This window comes from Prenolepis imparis, unplaced genomic scaffold (genome assembly GCF_030444845.1).
Source record: "Prenolepis imparis isolate NDT839.2.m4 unplaced genomic scaffold, iyPreImpa1.0 SCAF_2, whole genome shotgun sequence".
In the NCBI taxonomy this organism is placed as follows: Eukaryota; Metazoa; Arthropoda; class Insecta; order Hymenoptera; family Formicidae; genus Prenolepis; species Prenolepis imparis.
Window position 1 is genome coordinate 5976790 of NW_028141160.1, and position 27175 is coordinate 6003964.

A 27175-nucleotide genomic window follows, 5' to 3' on the forward strand; every position below is an offset into this window, starting at 1 on the left:
AAAAAATTTTTGTAAAATGTCTATCTTAGATCCTACTTCTCCTACTTCTTCTTTTCTATCTTTTCTTGGATCGTCGGTTAGAAAGTATACTCAATCTTGATCAAGCACTACTTATTAAGTAAGAAAATTTACATGATTTTTTTTATTAGACAAAAAAATTAGATAAAAATTATTGATAATAGTAGAATATAGGTATGTATATCAATGGCTTGATAAACAACCATAAAATTGCTTATTAATGTTGTTCGAAATTCAACGATAAAATTAAGTTGCTTTAAAAACATAGAGCGCGTGTTATTGTCGTGCTTAGCGGGCGCCCGGCGTGGGCCGCCGCGTCTTAGAGAGACAATTAAACGTTGCCAATAAAAATAATAAACCGTTCGTGAATCTTATCTACCCTTCTAGAAGGACTCTAAACGTTTGGTAAATAAAGAACGTTCAAACAGTCGAACTGATATTTTTCTGTCAAAACGACGAGATCCTTCTAGAAGGGCGACAATATAAAACCGCTCCTGCGGAGAGCACGCATACCTAAGCAAGTCTCGCGCACGCACTATCGCTCGCCGTGATAGCTCTCCTTTAAGAGCGATATCGACCCATCCTATATTAAAGCCGCTCGAAACTGATATCGTGTTTCGCGTAATTCTCGCGCGCGAAGTCACGTGTAGATTTAGAAGTTTTCTTTCTTATAAAGAGAGTGTAAAACTAATTAATGATTTAATAAATTTATTGCGCCGTTAGCTAAAAGTATAATAACTGAGTTTTGTGACTTATCCTTCTCTCTCTCGTTATCCTTGCGGCTCTTTTTCGCGCACACGTCCACTCGCGAACATTTGCTGGTCCTTCGAGCCGGATCTCCGCTGTCCGGTGCTAGCGTGTGAAGTGAGTCCAGTGACGTTCAGCAGTGCCTTCCTCTGAGTGTTCATCTGAAAGCAACGAAGATGAGTATGGATGCAGACGGGATCATACGAGCTCAGTACGAGTTATACGGCAAGATCTTACGCTCCTTCGAGAACTTGAAGAAGGCCGGTGCCAACAACATTACTCTCGGCTTGGTGGAGGCTCGCTTACAAGCCCTCAAGTCAAATTGGGCCAAATTCGAGAGTCAGCACGAAAGGCTTGTCTCTTTGTACTGGGAAGCAATATCCAGTTACGATTGCACCAAGAAAACTCTGTCTATTACAGCGGAAGAGACGTATCTAAATCAAAAGGGGCTATACCTGGATAGTCTTCGGGCTGTAAAGAGCCGGGACAGTGCTGCCACTCCGCCAGTCGCGATGCCTCCTCCGCGGTCGACCTTGCCGCGCATCCAGCTGCCGAGTTTTTCCGGTCAGTATGAAGATTGGCCTTCTTTCCGCGACCTCTTCTGCTCAATCATCGGGAAGGATACCTCCACGTCCAAGGTCGAGAAGCTCCATTACTTGAAAGCAAGCCTGAAAGGTGAAGCGGAGCTGTTGATACGAAGCATGCCAACGACGAGCGAAAACTTTGAACGCGCTTGGAAGATTCACACGGACTTCTACGAGAACAAGATTATTGACTCGCTCTTACATCTCGCAATTTACGGCACTCCAGAAGCTAAAGGGTGAGTCCACTTTCGAATTACGCAAGCTCTATCACAGCGTCAGGAGCCTCGTTGGTTTCCTTGAAAGCATCGGACGGCCGATTTCACGCGGAGAAGATCTTTTCGTGTATCTCGTCGTGGAATTGCTCGACTCTCGATCGCGTCGCGAGTGGGAGACCGCGCTCGAAGAATCAACCGATCCGCTATCGTACGAAGAACTGCAGCGGTTTCTGGACCGTCGACTGCATACATTAGAGTCGTTGCAGCCTGCAAAGCCGGAGGCCAGCTCCCCCAAAGCAAGTTCAGAATCCTCGCGCCAAACTCGCTCTCATCACGCGCGCAAACAAGAGGGCAAGCGAAGCCGCTGCTCTCTCTGCAGCAAGTACCACTACATCATGGTGTGCGATGTGTACCAAGGGAAGACGGCCGAGGAGAGACGCCAGCACGTCGAGGCTAATAATTTGTGCCTCAACTGCCTCGGTAAACACAAGTTAAGTGATTGTTCCTCGACAAGGACATGCTCGTCGTGCAACGCGCGTCACCACTCGACTTTGCACGACGCGTGCAGACAAACTTCAGTCGCAACGACCTCTAATTGCGCGCAAGGATCGCTCGACGCTCCGGTTACCGTGCTTCTCGCGACCGCGCGCGTACGCGTGACCGATCGTTCCGGAGGAGTTCACACTATCCGCGCTTTAATCGATCAGGGTTCCGAATCGTCGCTCGTCTCGGAGTCCCTGGCGCAACGGCTACGTCTCGCGTGCACCCACCTCGGTGACGGTATTCGGCGTCGGCGGGCAGAAGACAGGCCGCGCTCGAGGTCTCGTCTCTCAAGATCTCGTCGTTCCGCGGAGGTTCTCCGATGACGGTGGCCGCGTTAGTCCTTCTTCGGCTTACGCTTTACAGCGGGGGATTCACCGCCGACCAAAGGACCTGGCGTCACGTCGGAAACCTCGAACTGGCCGATCCACACTTCACGGCCTCGGATCCGATCGAGATTCTCCTTGGAGCTGAGGTGTACGCGTCCATTCTGCAGCCGGACCTAAGGAAGGGCTCGCCGCGCGAACCTATAGCACAAGAAACAGCGTTTGGGTGGATCCTGTCGGGAGCTGTCGGGACTTCAGTGGAGCCGAGTCGCGCGTTAACTCACCTGTGCCAGGCCGAAGATCTATCCGCTCTCGTCCGGAAATTCTGGCAGCAGGAAGAATTACCAGAGACCGCCTCGCAGCTCACCCCTGAGGAACGAGATTGCGAAGAATTCTTTGCCCGGACGTATTCACGGAACGCCGAAGGCAGATACGTCGTCCGTCTTCCGGTCGTAGAGCCACTGCTAGACTTCACCGAAACGCGCCGATCGGCTCTTCGTGTCCTCGCGAGCGTGGAAAGAAAATTCTCCCGGGAACCTCGTCTGCGGCAGCTATATATCGAGTTCCTGCAACAATCCGAAGACTTAGAACACATGAGCCCGGCGGACTTCGACGGGTTAGCTGACGGTCGACGATCTTAGCTGCCTCACCACGGCGTTCTCCGAGAGGCCAGCGTCGACGAAGTTGCGTGTAGTTTTCAACGGGTCAACTGTCGCGACATCGGGAAAATCGCTCAACGACCACCTCCGAGTAGGCTCGAATTTACTGCCGCCGCTTTTCGATGTCCTATCTCGTTGGCGCCGTCACCGATACGTTCTAGCGACCGACGTGGAAAAAATGTATCGCCAGGTTCTGATGCACTCGGAGGACCGCAACCTGCAAAGGATCGTTTGGCGCTATTCAGAGCAGGAAGTCCCGCGCGATTATCGTCTCAACACGATTACTTACGGGCTTTCTTGTGCGCCTTTCCTTGTCATGCGCACGCTGCGACAACTCGCCATCGACGAAGAATCCCGGTATCCGAATGGAGCAGCCGTTATTCGTAGCGACGTCTATATGGATGACGTCCTCACCGGCGCGGCGACCATCTCCGAGGCCCGTGAGCTTCAACGCCAGTTAATCGAGCTCTGCACGGCGGGCGGCTTCCCGTTGCGAAAGTGGTCGGCGAACGCACCTGCTCTCCTCGACGAGATCCCAGCCGATCAATCGGATGCAGCGTAAATTACGGGCGTGGCAACCGAACGAGACCCACGCAATCCTCGGGCTGCAATGGCATCCGGGCACGGACGAGTTCTCCTTCTCCACGCGGTCGATCTCGGTATCGACAATCACGAAGAGGTCGGTGCTGTCGCTATCTTCGCGTCTCTTCGATCCTCTCGGCTGGTTAGCTCCCGCGGTAGTCAACGCCAAAATCGCCTTCCAATCCACCTGGCTGCAGGGCTTAGGCTGGGACGACCCTCTCGACGAGGTTTCTGCACGACGATGGGCCAAATATCAAGAGGAGTTGCCGGCCCTCGAAAAAATCAGGATTCCGCGCTGGATCGGTCCGTTAGACGTCAAAACAGATGTTGAAGTCCACGGGTTTGCAGACGCCTCCGAACGTGCCTTCGCCGCTGTGGTCTACCTGCGAATAGAATCCAGTGGACCACGAGCTTGCTTGCGGCAAAAACGAAGGTCGCTCCGCTAAAGCAAGTGAGCCTACCTCGTTTGGAGTTGTGCGCCGCAACGCTCCTCGCCCGGCTCACTTCTCATCTTCGGACCACTCTCGGCCTGTCGGAAGCCTCTCTTCATCTATGGTCTGATTCAACGGTCGTCCTAGGATGGATTCGAGGGCACCCTGCTCGATGGCGGACGTACGTCGCGAACCGCGTCGCCGAGATCCAGACTTCCGTTCCAGGCTCTTCGTGGCATCATGTTCCGGGTCGAGATAACTCGGCGGATTGCGCCTCCCGAGGACTGTCTCCCGGCGAGCTCGTGGGTTACTCCCTCAAGGTCCTTCCTGGCTACGTCGAGCTGCCTCTTCTTGACCTACTCCAAGCGATTCGACTAACGACGAAGGACTACCCGAAGCCCGGACTCAGGTGCTTGCAGCGATTACGGAGGAGCTCGTCGAATTGAGGCGCTTCTCTTCCCTCAATCGTCTTCTGCGAGTAACGGCGTGGTGCCGGCGGTGGCTTCCTCGCAAAGACCCTGCATCAGCCGAGACGGACCGCTCAACCTTGTCAGCAGCGGAGTTGGAAGATGCACGTCTATTATGGATCTGACGGGTCCAAGCTGAAAAATTCGGAGCGGAACTAAGAACAATGCAGCTAAATCGAACGCTAGGAAAATCTAGTAAAATTACTCACCTGAGCCCCTTTCTTGCGTCCTCCGGGTGGGTGGTCGACTAAAGCATGCCCTCCTGGCCTACGACGAGCGCCATCCCATCATCCTGCCGAGCGAGTCCACCTTTACGAGACTAGTCGTCGAGGCCTGTCATCGTCGAGCAATGCGGAGGGGTGCAGTTGACCTTGGGATTGGTCCGGCAGCGTTACTGGATTCCTCGTGGGCGAGCCTTGGTCAAGAAGACGATCCGGAGCTGCGTGACGTGCGTGCGTTGGCGGGCGGCAATCCCGCAGCAGCAAATGGGCAGCCTTCCTCGAGAGCGAGTATCACTAGCCAGAGCCTTTCTTCACACTGGAGTGGACTACGCCGGTCCGATTTGGCTGCGGACGAGCAAGGGACGAGGTCATCGGGCCCACAAGACCTTTATCGCTGTCTTCGTGTGCCTATCTACGAGGGCAGTCCACTTGGAGGTCGTTTCGGACTACACGGCCGAAGCATTCCTAGCGGCATTGCGGCGGTTCACTTCTCGGCGCAGTCTATGCAACATCCTGCATAGCGACTACGGGACCAATTTCGTGGGAGCCGACGCTCAACCTCGGGCCCTCTTCGCGGCCAGCAGCCGAGAGCGAAAGGCCATCGCCGAGCAGCTTTCAGCCGAAAGTATAAAGTGGCGGTTCAACCCACCTTTGGCGCCGCACTTTGGTGGCATCTGGGAAGCGGCGGTGAAATCCTTGAAACACCACCTGCGACGAGTGCTCGGTGACGCTACCCTCACGTATGAGGAGCTGAGTACCCTCCTCACGCAGGTGGAAGCTTGTCTCAATTCACGCCCTCTTCAAGCTCTTTCAGATGATCCGGAGGACCTTGCCGCCCTGACGCCTGGTCATTTCCTGGTGGGATAAGCCTTGACTGCCATCCCGGAGCCGTCAAGATTGGAGCAGTCAGCGAACCGGTTATCTCGTTGGCAACTGCTGCAAAGGATGAGGGACGACTTCTGGGAGCGCTGGTCTCGAGAGTACTTGCACTCTCTCCTGCACCGGCCAAAATGGAGGAGAAAGAAGTCTGGATTCGACGTCGGCCGTTTGTGTCTCATCCGAGACGACATCCATCCTCCGACCAAGTGGCCGCTGGCGCGCATCGTCCGCACGCACCCTGGAGATGGACAGGTCCGCGTCGTAACCCTCCGGCGACCTCCAATCTGAAGCGTCCGATCATCAAACTTGTCCTCCTGCTGGTCGCCGACTACGAAGCGAGCGAGCCACCGCTGCCTTAAAGTAGTCTACCGTCCTCTTGCTCCCTGCAAAAGAAAAGGGGATCTTATATATATATATTTGCTTTAAACTTCTTTTGAATTCTGTAATTGGTGCTGTCGAGAAAGTTATTCCCCGTTCGAAAACTTATTATTCGTTATAATTCGTAATGAAATGTAAGGCGGTCGCACCTGCCCGTTGCATCGTTTTATCTATCTTCTTATTTCTTTGTTTAATTCCAATCTGTTCACAGCACTCGCTAAACCAACACTGTCATAAACTATCGAACCCGCTCCCTCGCTCGATACTTCACATGCAATGTGTGTATAATTAAAATTATTCGATCGATTTATTCTCGACTTATTTCGAAGAGAGCTTCTTACGATCGCGCGCGAAGGGCGGAGCTCGCTCGGTAACGTCCCGCTTAGGGACGTATAGTTAGAGCGATATTAATGTCCTTTACGGGCATTTCGCCGAATGCATCGGGCGAGGCGGGCGGAATGTTCGAAATTCAACGATAAAATTAAGTTGCTTTAAAAACATAGAGCGCGTGTTATTGTCGTGCTTAGCGGGCGCCCGGCGTGGGCCGCCGCGTCTTAGAGAGACAATTAAACGTTGTCAATAAAAATAATAAACCGTTCGTGAATCTTATCTACCCTTCTAGAAGGACTCTAAACGTTTGGCAAATAAAGAACGTTCAAACAGTCGAACTGATATTTTTCTGTCAAAACGACGAGATCCTTCTAGAAGGCCGACAATATAAAACCGTTCCGCTCCTGCGGAGAGCACGCATACCTAAGCAAGTCTCGCGCACGCACTATCGCTCGCCGTGATAGCTCTCCTTTAAGAGCGATATCGACTCATCCTATATTAAAGCCGCTCGAAACTGATATCGTGTTTCGCATAATTCTCGCGCGCGAAGTCGCGTGTAGATTTAGAGGTTTTCTTTCTTATAAAGAGAGTGTAAAACTAATTAATGATTGAATAAATTTATTGTGCCGTTAGCTAAAAGTATAATAACTGAGTTTTGTGACTTATCCTCTTTCTCGTTATCCTTGCGGCTCTTTTTCGCGCACACGTCCGCTCGCGAACAAATGTCGATCAAAGATCAAAAATCGTTCGATCAAAAAAGCAATTACATATCCCTATGACATCATTTGCGGAGGCATCATTGGCGGTTAAACATTCGGAAGTACGGTTGGCTGTGCTTCAGTTAAGATCTGACATTTGAAGGTATCCGGATTTTTTAGAAGGCTAAGACATAAAAAAATGCATTTTACTAAGAATCGGAAAAAGAGATTGCGTGCATGCGTGCGTGCGTGCGTGCGTGCATACGTGTGTGAGAGAAAGAGAGAGAGAGAGATGTGCGCGAATATGATATTTAGTCAAAATATACTTGTAAAGCTGCAATCTCATTGTCTTAGATTTGTTGGCTGAATCATTTTTCAACGATATACGATGATCATATTCTATATAGATTTATGAAGTTCGATCAGACGTAGTTGGAAAGAACACATACGAGTCTCATAACACAGGAATCCTCGTACTTTCTCTCGTAAACGTTAGCTGAGGCCTTTGCAGTACAGAAAAGAGATGTTCTTCCAAATGGGGCACCCCTTCAATGGGGCCCAACCTTTGCAGGTGGCTTCAAGAGATCATATGAAGGTCAGCTATCAAGGTTATAACCGTAGGTTTTGAATACATCAAAAATTATAAACAAAATATCACTAAAAATCGTAAAAATGGATATAAAATCAAGCCTCAATCTTGATCTTGATATATGTTGTTAAGATTACTATGTTCTGAGTAAACCCATGTAGAACCTCACTTTGCATTAAAAAGTGTATACGTGGAGGCAGTATGTTTCGCCCACCCCCCCCCACCCCCCTGGGGGCTCTACTACCAAAAAACTAGACACATAGGTATGGGTTAAACCTCGCTTTGCGTGGAAAGTTGTAAACCCATGTGAAACCTCACTTCGCATTAAAAAGTGTATGCGTGGAGGCAGTATGTTTCGCCTCCTCCCCCCTGGGGGCTCCACTACCAAAAAACTAGACACATAGGTATGGGTTGAACCTCGCTTTGCGTGGAAAGTTGTAAACCCATGTGGAACTTCACTTTGCATTAAAAAGTATATGCGTGGAGGCAGTGTGTTCCGCCCCCCCCCCCTACGGGAAGGTCCACTACCAGAAAGCTAGACACATAGGTTTGGGTTGAACCTCGCTTAGCGTAGAAAGGTGTAAATGTAAACTCATGTGGAATTGTAGAACCATGGACCTTATATCCTTATATATTCTATCGATTTTTACTATTTTTAGTGATATTTTTGTTTATAACTTTTGAATTATTTAAAACCTACGGTTATGACCTTGATAGCTGACCTTTATATGATCACCTGCAAAGATTGGGCCCCATCGAGGGGGTGCCCCATTCGGAAGTACAGCCCAGAAAAGTTGAAAAGTAAGCGAGAAGAAGAGAGAAAGATTAAGATTAAGGGTAATGAAGAGCGAGGAGAAACAAAAGAATAAGATTTATTTTGTGAGGTAGTAGTAGAGGCAATGCACGATAAAAAGTTCCTACACATGGCTACGTATTTCAGGAATCAAACAAAAATCATTACTTGACTTGCGATACAAAGTGGCAGTTACAAACAATTGCACATATATGCAACTATTCCTATAATATTGAAAGATTAAACAATAAGTGTACAAAAACATAATAAAATAAAAACTTACAATACAAATTTTACTATTATATAATAGGACGATATCGAATTACGAAGTCGTATGAAAAACGTGCTTATTTTATAGAATAGAAAATTAAGTTGTAATTGAAAAATAATCTCATATACCGGTTTGCACGTTTGTGACATTTAATTTGAGATCTATTTTTTCTCCTAAATTACTTATAATACGTATACACATAATTAAGGTATAATTACCTATAAACATAATTTATTTATAACTTGCCATTTATTGTACTGTTTCTTATGTCTGTGTTAAAAAAAACATTCTACATTGAAGATTATCACTCTATTATAATCTATCTAATCACGTAGTAATCACGTTGTGATATTAGTAAAATAATTATTACACACAATAATAGTAAATATATTAAATATTGTATTATGAAATAAGTTGTATGTAATAGCATTAGTTTTACAATATTTTTAGTCAATTTTAGACTGACAAATTCCTATTACACCATACAACAACTTGCTTTATGCATAAATAATTATAGAAATAACTACGATCAATTTACTTGTACGTACACGTCTGATAATACTCACCGAGTGTAGAATTGCGTCTTCTATTATCTCTCTTAGGGTTCCAATAGTTTCGAGACAAATCATGAAATTTGGTCTACCGTTCGCCGCATTCCAGCAACTTAGCATCAAATTGTATAATTCCTCTGGACAGTGACGGGGTTTCGATAATTTGTTTCCCGCACACACATGTTCCATTATTTTACGATCATCTATGATTTCAGGATAGGGCCGTTGACCCAATGATGTAATTTCCCACATTAATACCCCGAAAGCCGAAACATCACTTTGTGATGTAAATATTCCTTCCTTCAAAGATTCCGTTGCCATCCAACGAACAGGAACCGGCTTTCCTCTATCCTAAAACACAATTTTAGGACAATTAAGGCTTCTGCCGAAAAAAACTTCGTACATTTTTGCAACCGTAACATGCAGATAAAATTAAAAGTTATTTCTCTTTTTCTATACACATATACAAAAAGAAGTTTTATATTATATTTTTAATCATTTATACATATATTTTTGTATACATTCTAATCATCTGAATAATGTATAATATTACTACACGGCAAAAATAAAAAAAATTTATCTTTTTAAAATAATTGTATTGCGTTTACCATGCGGTAATAATCGTTGATGTAAATATCTCTAGCTAGTCCGAAGTCGCTGATTTTCACAATACGGTTTTCGCGATTTCTCGCGGATATTAAGCAATTTCGACACGCGAGATCTCTATGTACAAATGTACTGTTCTTCTAAATAGCGACAACCTCGAGCAATATCTTCGCACATGGCGAGCAAATCTTGTACACGCAAAGCGTGCGGATCTTCAGGTTGCAATGTTCGACTCTCTCTCAAATATTTCAGTAAGTCACCAGCTTCCATTAATTCCAATACGAGCCATGGTGAATCCTCGTCAAAACAGATACCCAACAATCTTAGCACATGTTTGTGATCAAATTGTCTCATAAGCTTGGCCTCTTCCAAAATTTCCTCTTGCTCTTGCAAGGAAGCATTTTTTCGCAGCCTCTTAACGGCGACAGGCATTGTTTCCGAGTCAACTAAATTTTTGACAGTTCCTTGATATACCTGTGATATATTATATATTTTATAATCAACAATTATATAATATTTCTTAAATAATCGACAAATCGATAAAATGTATGCTAAAAATGTTTATATTATTTATAATTTTATGAAAAATTTTGATTTGTGCAATTACTTTTATTAAAAACTTACCACAACATTTCATAATTAAAATTATTAAAGAAAATCTTCGAGGATATATTTAAAAAATAAGAAATTAAATTTATACCTTTGCGAAATTGCCGCTGCCTAGGAGCTTTTCTAGAGAAATTACCCTTCTTTCGATTATGATCTGCGCAAATTCGTTCAGATCTATTAACAATTTGGGGTCGTGCACAGAATTGGGTTCAGAATTCACGGAAGGTGTTTCGCTTGCGGTTGTTAATTGGTCCATATCGATTATTGAAGAGAGATTTCTCTGTTCATTTTCTCCGCGTCGTTGGTATGCTGTTAAATGAAAAAGTGTATAATATTATATGCATTGCAAAATTTGAATCATTTTCAAAAAATAAATTAACTTTTCATAAATTTTCTATATACAGGACGAGTCATTTTTAATTCCTCACCCCAATAACTTTTTTATTTTTGATTGTAGCAACAAATGTTTCTTACAAAAGTTTTTTGACTTCGAGGGGAACATAAGATGATGTCATTGGTTTGACCTTGGATAGTCATTTAAATATCACATCTTCAATTTCTTAAATGGAACCTACTATTTTTCATTGCATATTCTTGTAGTTTATCTCAAGAGCTTTTCAAAACACTATAATAAAATGTTTTTCCGTTAAGTATTTTTCAAGTTATGAGGCTTGAAGTTAACAATTTTTTTACATAAAATGTAAAATATCCTGTAAAATATTCAGTTTTCGGTAATCTTACCTTAATACTTTTATACACAGAATAATGAGACTAATCAATTGGTGTAGAGAAAGCACATAGTTGATTTAAAAAAAAAATTGTTGGAAATTATATATTTTTTTAATTGTTTAATTAATTGTTTTTAGAAAAAATATGTAATTGCAATTATATCAGTTACATATTTTTTCTTAAAAGCAATCTGTTTTCTTTACATCAATAATTTCTTTTATTATTTTGTGCATAAAAGTAGTAAAATAAGATCATCGGAAAATGAATATTTTACGAGATATTTCATAGTTTATGTCAAATTATGTCAAATTAAAGTATAAAAAATATAGAAAAAAGGCTCTAATAGTAAAACTATATGTAAGGTAAAGAAGGCAAATTAAGAGCCGAGCGCGGTAAGAAAGGCGCAAATATCTTAATTAATGTAGATTTATTTAGAACTTGTACGTTTCGGTCCATGGATTTGGACCATCTTCAGCATCTAGTAACATAAAAGGTTACAGTAAACAAAAAAGAAGAAAAGATATATGACATGGAATATAAATATACGCGTAACAGTAATAAGTAAAGCGATGACTATAAAGCGATTACGTACATAATAAAATTAATTCATCCGATAGTGTGTCAGTGTTTGTCCCTCAACCATGAGATAGAATAAAAAGAATGACACATGCAGTAAGCCTCCCTCTGGTTCATATAACATTTCTCAAGAAATGCATGGAATCTAATATAATATTACCGCACCTCAATCGTTTTAACCATTACGCTCGTAATCTAAGAACTGATTCGTCCGTTAATAAATTTGAACATATTTTTCGCTTCGCAAGACATATGACACGCAATGAGTTACAGGACGCGTATGACCAAATTCGAGAGTTGCGCATGCGCTGCTTTAAAATCGTGCGAGTTATAACACGCATATTACCTATATCGATATACAATAAATTCGTTAACACGCAAAACAGAGCTCTCCACTTCGCAGGCGAACGTGACAGATTGAACAAAAAATTTGCTCGGTTTCATACGAAGAATAAAAAACTCTTAAAAAGTAAGATTCGTCCGGTCAAATATTTCTGCACCACCTCCGATGTGGCCCACTCATACGTTCGCCCACCTTCATTGGACGGTCACCTTCCGGTGAGTGCGACAACACCCGACAAGTTTTCCTTACAACCCATTATTCCTTCCTCCTCGTGTTCTACCCATGAAATCTCTCTCCTTCCGTCCTCTTTTCCGGATCCTTCTCCGTCCCCTCTTCACATTCAAAACAAATGGTTTGTCAATTTATCCTCCACGCAAATTCCTTCGGATGTCCAAGGACTGTTACAACTGGGAGATAATTTTTGTTTACCTCCGACCAACAAAGAACTCATTACAACAGAGCTTATTAAATGCGTGGAGAATAGCATTGACAAACTTCCTAGAAAACTTCACACAAATATCCGCAATAGGGTCACTCCGTTAATAAACAAATCCATTTCTTACTCTCCAAAATCCTCCCCTCTGGATAAAAAACTTGTCGGGGCGTCGCTTTCAGTGCGGAAGTTCTTACGTGACAACCAGAACGTAATTCTTACGAGAGCGGATAAAGGTAACGTAACTGTAGCTCTTAATAAAACAGATTACGATCTCAAGATGAATGAGCTACTTGATGATAGCAATACTTACACAGTTTTGAAGAAAGATCCGGTTAAAAAACTGATAAGAGATCTCCACAGTTTGCTTGCGAGGTGGAAAAGCCGGGAATACATTACAGATCTGACATATAAGAGGTTGAATTGCACGGATGGTATTTTACCGAGAGCCTACGGTTTACCGAAAATTCACAAAGCGGGCTGCCCTTTCCGAATAATTGTATCCTCTGTTAATACTCCGTTGTACAGGTTCGCCTCATTCTTGCATAATATGATTTATAAATCTATAATGAAGACCAATAGTCATGTTTCTGACAGCTTCCAGTTGGTGGAGAAATTGACGGGCAAATACATTGATGATAACCATAGGTTAGTCTCATTAGATGTAGTATCGCTGTTTACTAATGTACCATTAGATTTAGCCTTAACCAGCATTAGAAACAGATGGAATTATATTGAGAATGAGTGCGCCATACCTCGCGAGGAATTCATTGAGGCAGTCCGTTTTGTTCTTGACTCCACATTCTTTAAATTCAATGACATTTATTATAAACAGACGTTCGGTACCCCCATGGGCTCTCCACTCTCTCCGATCATCACCGACATTACTATGCAAGACCTGGAGACGAGGGCTGTTGGGACTCTTCCGTTTACGTTACCATTTTATCTCAGATATGTGGACGATATAGTGATTCGACTGCCGTCCCCTCCTCCATGCTTAACGTTGTATTAAATACATTTAACTCGCTACATCCGAGATTACAGTTTACGATGGAGGAAGAAGTAAATAACCGACTTAACTTTTTAGATGTGACGATGATTTTGAATAATAACTTCATAGATTTCGACTGGTATCATAAACCTACATTTTCTGGTAGATACCTTCATTTTGAGTCTCAACACCCTCTTTACCAAAAAAGAGGCACTGCCATCGGTCTTATAGACAGAGCCTTCCGCCTCTCTCATCCAAGATTCCATTATAAGAATTTAAGTTTCGCTATTGACACGTTATTGAATAACGGATACCCTCTGAAATTTATTTTCGACACTTTAAAAAAACGTTTAAAAACTCTAATCGTTAAGAAAAATGGAACTAAATTTGATAACTCAGATACTACGGCTCGACTTGACAAAAATATTGACGATTACAACACATTTTTTAACATCCCATATATAAAAACAATCTCTGAGCGTTTCATTCCTGTGGTCCGTGATTTACAGGTGAAACTTTCTTATACCGGCATCAATAAACTAAGAAAATTCATTCGAGTACACAAGGATGAAGTACCAACAGAACTACATAACAACGTCGTTTATAAAATTTCGTGCAAAAACTGTGATGCATCTTATGTGGGACAAACATCGAGACTTCTCAAAACACGAATGGCGGAACATAGAAATCACATCAATAGAAGAACCACACAACGCTCTGTTATTACGGACCACAGGTTAAATAATCATGAATTTGATTGGGATAATATACAGATCTTGGATGAAGAACACATATATAGTAGGCGTTTGGTGTCGGAGATGATCTTTATAAAAAGACAAATGTATGGTTTGAATCTTCAAACTGACACAGAAGGACTACATTATGCGTATCTCACGACGGTGGAGAGTCTATCCAAAATTTGAAATAGCTGCGTTCTCAACCTCGATCTAAAGCTTTAATTACTGCACTCACTGTTCATGTCTGTAATAATTTATTTTGAAATTACCGCGTTCTTTGTGCGTCATTGCTATGTAACATAGCGTTTTACTTTGCTTTCTTTTGTTTATCAATGCGCAATGTCAAACTCCTAACGACATTTTAATTCCATGTGTGTCAGTTGTGCTTTGCCCTTGTGTCTCTCGACTGTGATTTAGTTCTGATAAAGTGAGTCTTTCTTTTTATAATTCTGGTTCACTGCTCATTTATATCAAGTTACATCTTTTACATCCGCGTTGCTTAAGATTGTAAATTCGTCATGGATTTACCTCGCAATCCGAGGATACTCTTCCTTTTTGGCTGGAACCAGAGGGAGGCTTACTGCATGTGTCATTCTTTCTATTCTATCTCATGGTTGAGGGACAAACACTGACACACTATCGGATGAATTAATTTTATTATGTACGTAATCGCTTTATAGTCATCGCTTTACTTATTACTGTTACGCGTATATTTATATTCCATGTCATATATCTTTTCTTCTTTTTTGTTTACTGTAACCTTTTATGTTACTAGATGCTGAAGATGGTCCAAATCCATGGACCGAAACGTACAAATTCTAAATAAATCTACATTAATTAAGATATTTGCGCCTTTCTTACCGCGCTCGGCTCTTAATTTGCCTTCTTTACCTTACATATAGTTAAAGTATAAAATATCTCATAAACTATTCACTTTTTGACAATCATACCCTTATAATTTTTTATGAAGAATATTGCAAGGAATCGATTTATATAAAAAAAATATGGTAGTTCCATTGAAAAAATTCAAAATGATCTTGCCCTGACCTTGGCAGCACCATCCAAAGTCAAACTGATAACATCAATAAAAGGATCTTTTTAAACCCTACAATACTGAATATTTTTTTCTATCTCTAACGTTTTCGAGAAAAACATGGTGAACTTTTTATCAGACTCATATGTACATACGAGTACATATATACATATATATATATATATATATTAAATTTAAAATAATTTTCAATCAAAGTTCTAAATTTATAACAAATATACTTACAATAGAAAAAGTAGTAAAGATAACAGATTACGATGATAGCGACAAGGCTTAATATTAATGGCAAGTAATTGTATAGATATGGTAGGTACTGCATAGTTGACATTTCGATAGATTCTGTTAACACAAGAACACAATTTAAATTTCTTCGTTTTAATCTAAGACATATATTTACTTAAAACTTTAATATTTAATTTCTAATTTAAAATATTTTTTCAAACATATTTGTAAAGTAAATATATATATCATAATGTGTCATTAATTGCTTACCGAGTGTTTCGAAAGTGAATCCTTCATCAGGCGACCATATAAAGTCTTCGTCCATGTACTTGGGATATCTCAGGATCAAACGGAATTTGTATAGAGTTCGCGGCCATAAATTTTCTATATAATATGTTATTTTATTATTATTTACTTTAGTGTTATTCGCGATTTGCCACTCATGCATCGCATCATTTTTGTATTCCAATATGGAAAGGAATTCAGTGTAGATCGTCAGATTAACGCTAGGAATCCACGAGATATTCATGCTATTTATACTTATTCCGTTCAATGTTAAATTATTCGGTTCCGACATGTAGACTGTTTTAATTAAACTATCAGAGACGAATAACTCGAATACATCTTCTATTGTATATAGACGTACGTATATTTGGTATTTCTGTTTTGGCTGCAGCGATCGGATTACCGTGAAAAACTTTCCATCTGCCGTACGTTCGGGCTTATCAACAACAAGTTTTGTTAATTTAAAGAACGACTTTTGTATTTTACGTAGGGTTCTATCTGGAAATTGCTTTCAATGCACTTGGTAAGTCACTGCTAAGCAGTTTAATGACTTGTGTGGCATTTACCAATGAACTATCGCTAACGTAGGTGTTAAAACTTGAACCGTCACATCTTCCGGCGCGTTGAGCTTGCCCGTTATAGTTGTTACATTCAAATCCGAGCCGAACTGCAATCCCATCGATAATTTGTCGATGTAAAAATTACTGAGTACCAGCTTTAGCGTATATATTGTGTTTGGCGTTAAATTCTTGATTCTATAACGCCGTTCATACGTCACCACGTTATATTGCTCGTACTTTTTACTGTCATTGTACAAACATGTTAAATAACTTACGGAGATATTATATATTGTAGTACTTATAAGTTGTACTGTTCGCATCCATTATTTAAAATCGGTTCCGAAAGGATTATCTCGATATTGTTCCCGTTTGTGTGCATTTTTTCAACTTGATAATCTTTCATTTTAGGTGTCAAACATATCGTCGGAGGATATAATTGTAAAGATTTATCAAGAGCTGTTAATTAATCAATACTAAGGATACCGTCCACACTTATTTCTTCAATACTTACAATTGCATTTTCTTTGCTTTCGAGTAGAGCATATCTTTTTTTTTTAATATAAATTTTTTTGTTTATGTTTTCATAATCAAATAAGTAAATATGTATCTTATCAATCGTTAAATAATTGAAATGTTTTCGATTTTTAACGATAAAAATCACTTTGCACTTACAACCATTAATATCTGTTGCGATTAAGAGATCTCTCAATATCCAATACATTAGTGGTTTGTCAACATTCGTTGTGTCAATCCGCATGATGGATGATTGTTCTAGTTTGTATTGGCAGAAGCATTTATTTTTTTCCCAAAAAGGTTTCATGTTTTTTCCATTCAAATCCAACCGCATTAACATTTTTATAGTCCTATCCGAATTAAGTTCTGACCAATACAAATATCTGAAATATATTCATATTATTCACTACTTTCAAGACTATTGTTACTGTATATCAGAAACAAATATGTGATTATTTAAATTTTTTACAATTCTGTAAATGAATTTATGATTTCATAAATTATCATCTTTAATATAAAATCTGCATATTCAATTATTGAAAAGTTATAGAACAAATCTTTAATTAAAAGAGACAAAATTGTTAATTTTTTCTATATTGATTTGATTTAGTGTACATACCCTCTATGCGGCAGTACTATGAAAGAGAGTGAATCCATTTTTGAAGACGTCGGAATCTTCATTAGAATTTTATCGTGATTAATTATGTTCATTTGTTGCCACAATGTTAAGTCTAGCTTCATAATGTAGTGTTCGTCCATTTGAATTTGCAACCAATAAAGATTTCTGTGAATCCAATCGAAGCAAAGACCGTACGCAATGCCATCGAGATTTGTTATCTTTGTGTAGTTTAAATTTGCTTCGAATTTGTTTCGATTAAAGTCCGATGTTATTAGCTCTAAATTGTCATTAATTCCATAAATCTTATCCTCCAATGTCGAGTAAACGATTTCTAAATAGTTAATGGATGTATCAAGTTCAAAATCGATCAGTAAATCTATATCCAATACTTTCACAATATATGAAAAACATTTGATGAGTACTAGAGGTACTGGATTCTCATGTGTAGTTGACACATTGATGAACTTAGTGTACAGACCAGCACCAAATTCGTTATGCGCTTGTACTTTGAAGTAGTAGATTGTATTAGGTTTTAAATCATATACTTTGTGTTGTAATTATTCTATTTGACAATGAGAAAATATCGACGATTGTAATCGTTCGATTCAGGTCCTCAAAATATTGGACCCTATATTTTTGTATCTCTCCAATTATCAAGTCAGATTCGTCCCATCTATAAAGAAATAACATATCTTAATTTTTATTTTTACTTTAGCGAATTTCTGACAAAGAAATATATTTAAATATATATAAATATATATGTGGGGCATTCTTTCTCAACCAGACACCACATGCTCTCCAAAATTGGTTTAACTTTAAACAGTCGTTCAAGGGCTTAAAATTTAGCTAATTGCATCTACTTTCTGATGCCAAGTGGTGTTTTTTAAAATTCAATACAGCGGACTCAATATAGTGGTTATAAGCAGTGGATGGCCAAGAAAAAGATCTTTAATACAAAAATGAATCCCCTATCTATATTATGTAGGAACGGATTTATTATTTCAAATATACTTATTAACAATTATTTACTTCAAGTAAAGCTATGTGTTACAAGAAAAGAGAAAGCAAAATATTATTGAGCAATGATTAATTTGATGAAACTGGTAGGTCAAAGCGAAAATTTATGACCGAAGTTTATGATCAATATTTATAATTAGACAGATAAGATCAGATAAATAAATAATCGAAAATTCGCGACAAATTTGAGTTGAGCGAAAAAGTAAATAAATTCGGCAAATCGTAACCCGACAGAGTTCTCGTTCGTCTTTAGTATAGTCGACTTCTCACAATCTTGTATTAAATTCTGTATTTCTTTCAATTACATTTTAACTTTTTATAAATCGAGACAAAGACTTTAATTACATTGTATCCAATATCATTCAAGAATCCCTATAAATACATCATTTTATTATAATGTGTGCGTGTGTGTGCGTGCGTGCGTGTGTGTGTGTGTGTGTGTGTGTGTGTGTGTGTGTGTGTGTGTGTGTGTGTGTGTGTGTGTGTGTGTGTGTGTGTGTGTGTGTGTGTGTGTGTGTGTGTGTGTGTGTGTATTGTTAAACTTAAAAGAATGAAAGAATACAAGTTAAACTTTAGAGTTTTTACCTGAATGTCACAAAAATGTCTTTCTCGTTTAGTCTGTTGCCGAATTCTACGAATGCCCTAGGAAATATTGGTTCGTTTGGAGTACCTTCTGAAGATATTGTTGTATTTTTCTGGGCTACTTTAAAAGAAATCATAATCATATGTAATTATAATCATATATATTTATATGTAAGGATAAAATATACACTCCGCAAAATAATTTTTTTTTAATTGTCTAAAAAATAGGCAAATTTTAAATAGCTGTAACTTTGTTTCAAAAAATGAGAATTTAAATTTTAAAAAAGTTTCAAAACTTGAAATCTCTACTTTCGAAAGATCACAGTTGTTTTTCATTTTTTCAATTCTGGTATTCTTTATATACAAAAAACGACGAACTTAAATGGAGAATTTTTATTCTCACTTTGTAGACGTGTCGCATGCACAAAAAGATTTGAAAAATTTTTTTTATTTTTTCACGTTAAAGCCTGAAGTTTTCTCTGCAAAATCGTTTATTAAAATTTAAATTTCAATTTTTCCTTATCAAATTATCGAGAATTAAAGAGAAAGTGGTCATTTTCATTTTGATCGTTCATAACTCCGTTAAAAATTATCGTACAGCAATTTTAAAACTGGATTCTTCAAGTTGAATCTTCGCTCGATAGTATGATGTAATAGTCGAATTTTTTTTTAACTCGTGAACTTTTTTACAAATAGGTGAAAATAACGAAAAAATTCGCGAATTTTTTTTTTTGTTTAAACTTCAAAAAAAATAACGCAAGGTATTTAAAAATTTTTATCGACTGAAATTTTTTGTCTTTTAGTACCCCAAACTTGACAAAAAATCACAGACTTGCTGTGATAATTTCTTTATAGTGATCCACATGTTCAAAATAATCAATGTGTATATTATGTTAAAACAACTTGATTTGCTTTGATAAAAAAATTTTTTAAAGTAAAAACTGTGGCAGAAAAATCTTTTCTCCACTAACATAATCTTTTGTTGATGCGCCTAATAGATTGGTCTAAATAACAGGACTCACTATCTTCTAATATACAGGGTGATTCGAAACAACCGTTTGTCCTTAAAATGTCGTATTCCTGAATGAATTCTGAGACGATTTTTCATTTGCCAAAATTTTATCCGAAGCTTAGTTTTTAAGTTATAAAAGGAAATAGTTAGCGAATTACGGCACGGGTACGGCCGGTAGGCAGGAGCGGCGCAACTCATCCGACGCGGGCGATTACGCGAGGCGCTCGTTGCGATCAGCTGTTATCTACACGCGATGTGTGTGTGTGTGTGTGTGTGTGTGTGTGTGTGTGTGTGTGTGTGTGTGTGTGTGTGTGTGTGTGTGTGTGTGTGTGTGTGTGTGTGTGTGTGTGTGTGTGTGTGTGTGTGTGTGTGTGTGCGTGTGTACATACACCCTCTTTCTCTCTCTATCTCTCTCTCTTACTTATTCTTACCTTATAGAGATGTCTTCTGATGAATAATTGTACGACTGGAATGGATCACAACGTTGACGTTGACACAGACGTTGACACACCGTGACACACCGAATAATAAACGATTCTTTTTTTATAAATTGTATTATCGACACTTTGATGAATACACTCACGCAATCAGAGAGAATTTTCTCTTAGAATTTACCCTGAGAATCATGATAATCATGGGACAATATGGTATGGAAAGAATTTTTTCAAAATTTCTCTGATTAATATTTATCACATTAAAAATAATAATATCTATCACAATAAAATATAAAATATGTTTGATTAATTTTACTATGCAGTTTAGTAAAATGAATCAAACATATTTTATATTTTATTATGATAGATATTATTATTTTTAATGTGATAAATATTAATCAGAGAAATTTTCATAAAATTTTTTCCATACCATATTGTCTCACGATTACCATTATTTTTAGTGTAAATTCTAAAAGAAAATTCTCTCAGACTTGATCAAATATTATTTATTAATCGATCACAACACTCAATCATAATTCGCGGTTACTACCGATTAATTATTAAAAATTACTTTTAAAAAACGCGTTAAATGACCATTACTCGTCGCGGACAACAATACAGTCTACGACAACAGACTGCGACGACGCCGACGCGACGATAATAATCGCGCGGCGTTGCCGAACGTGATTGACGCGAGATCCGCGAGACGCTACCGTGTCTTGTGATTAATCGAAGCCTTTGCATTATGAATGCGCTAATTTAGAAAATGTATAATAAAGTTATTAAGAAAAAAAGTATTATAACGTATTATAATACGTTATAATACTTTTTTTTTAATAACTTAACATTATACGTTTTGCTTTTTCTTTTCTCAGCGAGACGTGAGAAAAATAATTATTTTATGTTTTTTTATTGTTTTGCGAACAAGATGTTCCACGTATAAATATGTTGGTCGCTCTGAAAAGAGCGGATTGGTTTTGGTCGCTCTGAAAAGAGCGGATTGACTTTGGTCGCTCTGAAAAGAGCGGATTAATTTATAATTTTAAAAAATTTATAATAGGTGCTCAAAATGAGCACCATCCATCCTTATGCAAGCTCTCATGCGTTTGAGTAAATTTAATTGGACGTTCTCCATTACTTCCTCTTCGATATTCCAAATTGTATATCGCAATCTGGTTTCCAAGTCGTCGACGTCCTCGGGAAGCGTTTTGTAAATTGATTCTTTACAGTATCCCCATAAAAAGAAATCAAGAGGATTAAGATCCGGGGATCTTGCGGGCCAACGTATCGGGCCATACCGACCCATTCAACGTCCAGGAAACTGCTCGTTCAAGTAGTTTGTTACAATCCTGGCGTTGTGTGGTCCAGCACCGTCTTGTTGAAAGAACATTTTATTTCTTTCAAATAGTGGCACTTCTTCTAAAAAGTCTGGCAGATTTTCTCTCAAAAATTCCACGTACGTCTGGCCAGTTAAAATATCTGGTAGAATAACGGGCCCAAGTATTTGGGTACCCATTATTCCAGCCCAGATATTTATTTTCCAACGTACTTGGAAATTTTTGAGCCGCGTTACTCTGGGATTTTCTTCGCTCCAATAATGCATATTGTGCGAGTTAAAAATCCCTTCTTGTGTGAATAATGATTCATCACTGAATATCACACGGGAAGAAAATCTGGGATCTCGATCCACTTTTCTCAGAAAATTTTCGCAAAATGTTCGTCTTGCCTGATAATCTTCTGCTCGTAAATGTTGCACGCGTGTATAATGAAATGCGTGCAACTTTTCTTCTTTAAGCGTTCTTTGTACTGTTGAGTACGATACGTTGTGTTCTCGAGCAACCACCCGAATACTTGTTTCCGGATTTTGCTCGAAAGCACGTACAATTTGCTCCGTGTTTCGCAAATTTCTTGCATCACGATTTCTTCCTGTTTCGTGTTTATTCGGAAGGACATTGCCAGTCTCGTATAGTCTCTGAGCTGCTCGTAGTATGACAGGAGCTGACGGATGTCTTGCTCGATTTGGATATAATTCGGCGTATCGTCTTGCAGCTACGTGATACTGCCCGTGACACTCGCCAAGTGCCATTAGCATATCGTAGTATTCTTCGTTTGTGTACGCTGCCATATCGTCCTCTTAACGCTTGTAATAATCGAAGGATTATTGATTGCATTATCAATCTTCATTTTATTTATACAATCCGCGGGGTGTCGCGATTTCCCCCTCCACGCCTTCCGCGTCGAATAGCGGCACGCGACACCCGCGACAGCGGCCTCCCGCGAATCGTATAAATATAAGATGCAGATCGATAATGCAATCAATCATCCATCTGCTCCCGTCATACGAAGAACTCAGAGACAAAACGAGACTGGCAGTGTCCTTCCAACCAAACAAGAAAAAAAGTTGCACGCATTTCATTACACACGCGTGCAACATTTACGATCAGAAGATTATCATGCAAGACGAACGTTTTGCGAAAATTTTCTGAGAAAAGTAGATCGTTTCCCGAAGACGCTTCCCGAGGACGTCGACGACTTGGAAATCAGATTGCGATATGCAATTTGGAATATCGAAGAGGAAGTAATGGAGAACGTCCAATTAAATTTACTTAAACGCATGAGAGCTTGCATAAGGATGAATGGTGCTCATTTTGAGCACCTATTATAATTTTTTAAAGATATAAATTAATCCGCTCTTTTCAGAGCGACCAAAACCAATCCGCTCTTTTCAGAGCGATCAACATATTTATACGTGGAACATCTTGTTCGCAAAACAATAAAAAAACATAAAATAATTATTTTTCTCACGTCTCGCTGAGAAAAGAAAAAGCAAAACGTATAATGTTGTTATTTAAAAAAAAAAGTATTATAACGTATTATAATACGTTATAATACTTTTTTTTTTAATAACTTTGTTATACATTTTCTAAATTAGCGCATTCATAATACAAAGGCTTCGATTAATCACAAGACACGGTAGCGTCTCGCGGATCTCGCGTCAATCACGTTCGGCAACGCCGCGCGATTATTATCGTCGCGTCGGCGTCGCCGCAGTTTGTTGTCGTAGACTGTATTGTTGTCCGCGACGAGTAATGTACATTTAACGCGTTTTTTAAAAGTAATTTTTAATAATTAATCGGTAGTAACCGCGAATTGTGATTGAGTGTTGTGATAGATTAATAAATAATATTTGATCAAGTCTGAGAGAATTTTCTCTTAGAATTTACACTAAAAATAATGGTAATCGTGAGACAATATGGTATGGAAAAAATTTTATGAAAATTTCTCTGATTAATATTTATCACATTAAAAATAATAATATCTATCATAATAAAATATAAAATATGTTTGATTCATTTTACTAAACTGCATAGTAAAATTAATCAAACATATTTTATATTTTATTATGATAGATATTATTATTTTTAATGTGATAAATATTAATCAGAGAAATTTTGAAAAAATTCTTTCCATACCATATTGTCCCATGATTATCATGATTCTCAGGGTAAATTCTAAGAGAAAATTCTCTCTGATTGCGTGAGTGTATTCATCAAAGTGTCGATAATACAATTTATAAAAAAAGAATCGTTTATTATTCGGTGTGTCACGGTGTGTCAACGTCTGTGTCAACGTCAACGTTGTGATCCATTCCAGTCGTACAATTATTCATCAGAAGACATCTCTATAAGGTAAGAATAAGTAAGAGAGAGAGATAGAGAGAGAAAGAGGGTGTATGTACACACACACACACACACACACACACACATCGCGTGGAGATAACAGCTGATCGCAACGAGCGCTTCGCGTAATCGCCCGCGTCGGATGAGTTGCACCGCTCCTGCCTACCGGCCGTACCCGTGCCGTAATTCGCTAAATTTTTCCTTTTATAATTTGAAAACTAAGCTTCGGATAAAATTTTGGCAAAGGAAAAATCGTCTCAGAATTCATTCAGGAATACGACATTTTAAGGACAAACGGTTGTTTCGAATCACCCTGTATACCTATATATAAGTATATTCTTTACTGAGATACAGAAAATATATGTACTGGCTTAACTAAAGCCTAATCTACAATGTGCTTTTGTCTTCTTGCTTTCTTGCTTCTTCGTGCTCTGTTTTACCGACAATCTAGAGTTCGTCCACTTTTATCTCAGGCAACAGAAAGAGAAGAAACATCATCGTGAGAGGGCAAATAACACGAAACAAAACGCAAAGAGCACATTGTAGATTGGGCTAAAAAGTGAATTGCACGTGCTAAGCGTTTTTGGTCGAGAGTGCGAGAGCGCAGGAGAGGAAGTGCAGTAGGGCTTCAGAAAAATTGTCTCCTGTACGGTGATGCCATCGAAAGGCATAACGCGAGCATATGCAGCGCGAAATTTGACTTAAATCTAACATCTTTTAATTGCCTCAACATAAAAATTAGAAAATGTAAAATTGCATATTATTTCCAAAATTATCACTGACATCAGCTTCACTCAAAGCTCACCATGTGGAGGTTATACAATTGGATTTGCGCTTTGGATTTTTTGTCAAGTTTGGAATACGAAATTTAAATTTTAAAAAACGATTTTGCGGGGAAAACTTTAGGTAAATCATTCTTTAAAGATCCTTTGTAATTCGATTTTATTTATATAAATTCCTACAACCTACAACTAATCAATAGATTATGAGAAAGTAGGTATGACTGGAAATTAACTCTTACCGACTTCATTTCTCACAGTCACACTGTCAGAATAATTTTGGACAGATTTGATGTTTGATGACACGTAATCGTGAATATTGATGAACTTGAAAGATGGGGGGGGGTATTCTATTGATAAATATACATTAGTAAGTCTATCCTATCGAAATGCTTGATGAAAATACATGTGCGAGCCAGAACGCGAATGGTAGAGTGTCAGTTAACAAGAAAGAATGACTTATTTAATTTCATACTATCGTACCAAGAAAGATTTGTGCCCTGCGCATATCTAATTCAGAAAAATTAATTCTTTCTTGAAATTGACGCACTACCATCCGCACTTACCATAGCTTTTACTTTTTACAATTCAAATAAAACACAAATATTTTATAATAAATAGAAATCTTTTCACGATTTTTACAGAGCGTACCCTATTTCTCGAAATTTTTTATTATTGATTAAGAATTTAAAAATATATAAAATTTGCGACTACTTAAAACCAACTAGCTAGCAAAATAATGATTGAATAATGATATTGATGATATTTATTTTAAACTGTTTCGAGTGCAATACTTACATCCCTCCCTCCCTTTCTCTATCTTTTCGAATAGAATTTATATTTATATTTATATATTCTTTTTGGTTGAGAGATATTTCTTCAGATATAATTTTCTTGAATTTGTAAAGGTAAATCATTCCGTAAAGATATTTTTGCAATTCAATTTTATTTATATAATTTCCTGCTACTAATCAGTCGACTTTGGAAATGTAGGTGTACGTCTGGAAATTAATTCTTACCGTCTTCATTTTTCACAGTCACGCTGTTAGAATAACTTCGAATAGATTCGATTTTTAAATTTGAAGACACGTAATCGCTAATATTGATGAACTTGGAAGATAGGGAATCCTGTTGATAAACATTAGTAAGTCTATCCTACCGAAATGCTTGATGAAAATACATGTGCGATTAGTTAGAAACTTATTTCACAGATATCTCTCTCTGATAAATAGAAGTCATTGAAGTATTGAAAACAAAGAAAGCAAATAGAAAAATTTTTTAATGCGAGATAGATATCTATTTTTTAGATTTCAAAACATCTTTCAGTTTTGTTAAAAGTGGATTTCGTTAAATTTATAAATGATTTAGCTAAAACTACTGATTGTTTTGCTTCACTTACATTGATCTGTCCATTATTGGCAGTCGCGCTACTGTCTATTCAACATACGTGTATTTAACATACAGTATAGTTTGAGAACAATTAATTGTACCGAAGTGCATTGGACTGATCTTCTACTATATAGATTTAATAGTTATTTTGTTATGCGTGCAACACATTTTAACTCAAACGTATTTAACTCTTTTTTTATATTGATTTCGTTTAATAAAAAATTGTAATTTATTGTAAGTTATATACAAAAAATAATAAATATGGATATTTAAAAAAATTAAAATGTTTTTGAAATTAGAGAAAATCATGTAAGTATGCAAATATGTCACATATGTGCTTATCAAATAACAAATTTCTTCATGAAAAATCTTTTATCAATACGAAGTTTAGATTTTTCTGGAGACTAACCGAAACTTTAGGCTTCATATCTTCATAGTTTATATCCTCCACCATGACCACGATGACGGTTCCCATTAGTACTAACACTTTTAATAAAATATATCGTATTATTTTTAAAATTCTTAACATGATTTTCTTCTCTAGTAGATATTTGTACTCGTTCGATTCTCACACGATTCTCGACTAGTAACCAATAGCTATCAATGCTGCTCAATGAGCTCAATAATGCTCAATAATGTAGATTGGAATAATAAAGTCTACGTCATGTAATACGTCGAGTTTGTGTGTATACATGTGCGTATGTGTGTATGTAAATCACGAGCTTTATC

General features: G+C 38.6%; 3 protein-coding genes, 1 long non-coding RNA gene and 1 pseudogene across 5 annotated transcripts; 3 read left to right on the plus strand and 2 right to left on the minus strand.

Moving 5' to 3' along the window:
- Window positions 1-27014, minus strand: LOC145948914 (uncharacterized). 2 transcript variants are annotated; one of them, XM_083058499.1, is made up of 18 exons: window positions 26856-27014; window positions 19156-19273; window positions 17554-18226; window positions 15847-17317; window positions 15580-15693; window positions 10586-10803; window positions 9888-10359; window positions 9295-9630; window positions 7145-7259; window positions 4779-6052; window positions 4133-4704; window positions 3379-4054; window positions 3081-3306; window positions 2715-2996; window positions 2335-2631; window positions 1221-1433; window positions 1003-1132; window positions 1-926 (listed from the first exon to the last, which is right to left on the minus strand). In XM_083058499.1, exons 4-7 carry the CDS (start codon window positions 16151-16153, stop codon window positions 10003-10005), a joined length of 996 nt encoding a protein of 331 aa, XP_082914625.1. In that variant the 5' UTR covers window positions 16154-17317; window positions 17554-18226; window positions 19156-19273; window positions 26856-27014; the 3' UTR covers window positions 1-926; window positions 1003-1132; window positions 1221-1433; window positions 2335-2631; window positions 2715-2996; window positions 3081-3306; window positions 3379-4054; window positions 4133-4704; window positions 4779-6052; window positions 7145-7259; window positions 9295-9630; window positions 9888-10002. The 2 variants fall into 2 exon arrangements, with proteins under 2 accessions (XP_082914625.1, XP_082914624.1); XM_083058498.1 differs by lacking the exon at window positions 7145-7259 and having other exon boundaries at window positions 1-1132.
- On the plus strand, window positions 2427-3071 carry LOC145932896 (uncharacterized). The gene has a single exon (XM_083032122.1). The coding sequence runs from the start codon at window positions 2427-2429 to the stop codon at window positions 3069-3071; it is 645 nt and encodes a 214-aa protein (XP_082888248.1).
- LOC145932897 (uncharacterized) lies at window positions 5055-5657 on the plus strand. The gene has a single exon (XM_083032123.1). The coding sequence runs from the start codon at window positions 5055-5057 to the stop codon at window positions 5655-5657; it is 603 nt and encodes a 200-aa protein (XP_082888249.1).
- LOC145949049 (uncharacterized) lies at window positions 11636-11876 on the minus strand. Its single transcript, XR_014427536.1, has 2 exons — window positions 11816-11876; window positions 11636-11701 (listed from the first exon to the last, which is right to left on the minus strand). It is a non-coding gene; the product is annotated as an uncharacterized LOC145949049 (long non-coding RNA).
- On the plus strand, window positions 12856-14489 carry LOC145947979 (uncharacterized; annotated as a pseudogene).
- Window positions 27015-27175: the final 161 nt, after the last annotated feature.

Coding starts and splice junctions, on each gene's coding strand:
- LOC145932896 (XM_083032122.1), top strand. CDS start 2,427: ATGACGGTGGCCGCGTTAGTCCTTCTTCGGCTTACGCTTTACAGCGGG.
- LOC145932897 (XM_083032123.1), top strand. CDS start 5,055: ATGGGCAGCCTTCCTCGAGAGCGAGTATCACTAGCCAGAGCCTTTCTT.
- LOC145948914 (XM_083058498.1), bottom strand. CDS start 16,153: ATGTCGGAACCGAATAATTTAACATTGAACGGAATAAGTATAAATAGC. Junction 15,694..15,846: donor ATTCACTTTCGAAACACTCG/GTAAGCAATTAA, acceptor TTGTGTTAACAG/AATCTATCGAAATGTCAACT. Junction 10,360..10,585: donor GCAGCGGCAATTTCGCAAAG/GTATAAATTTAA, acceptor AATATATCACAG/GTATATCAAGGAACTGTCAA.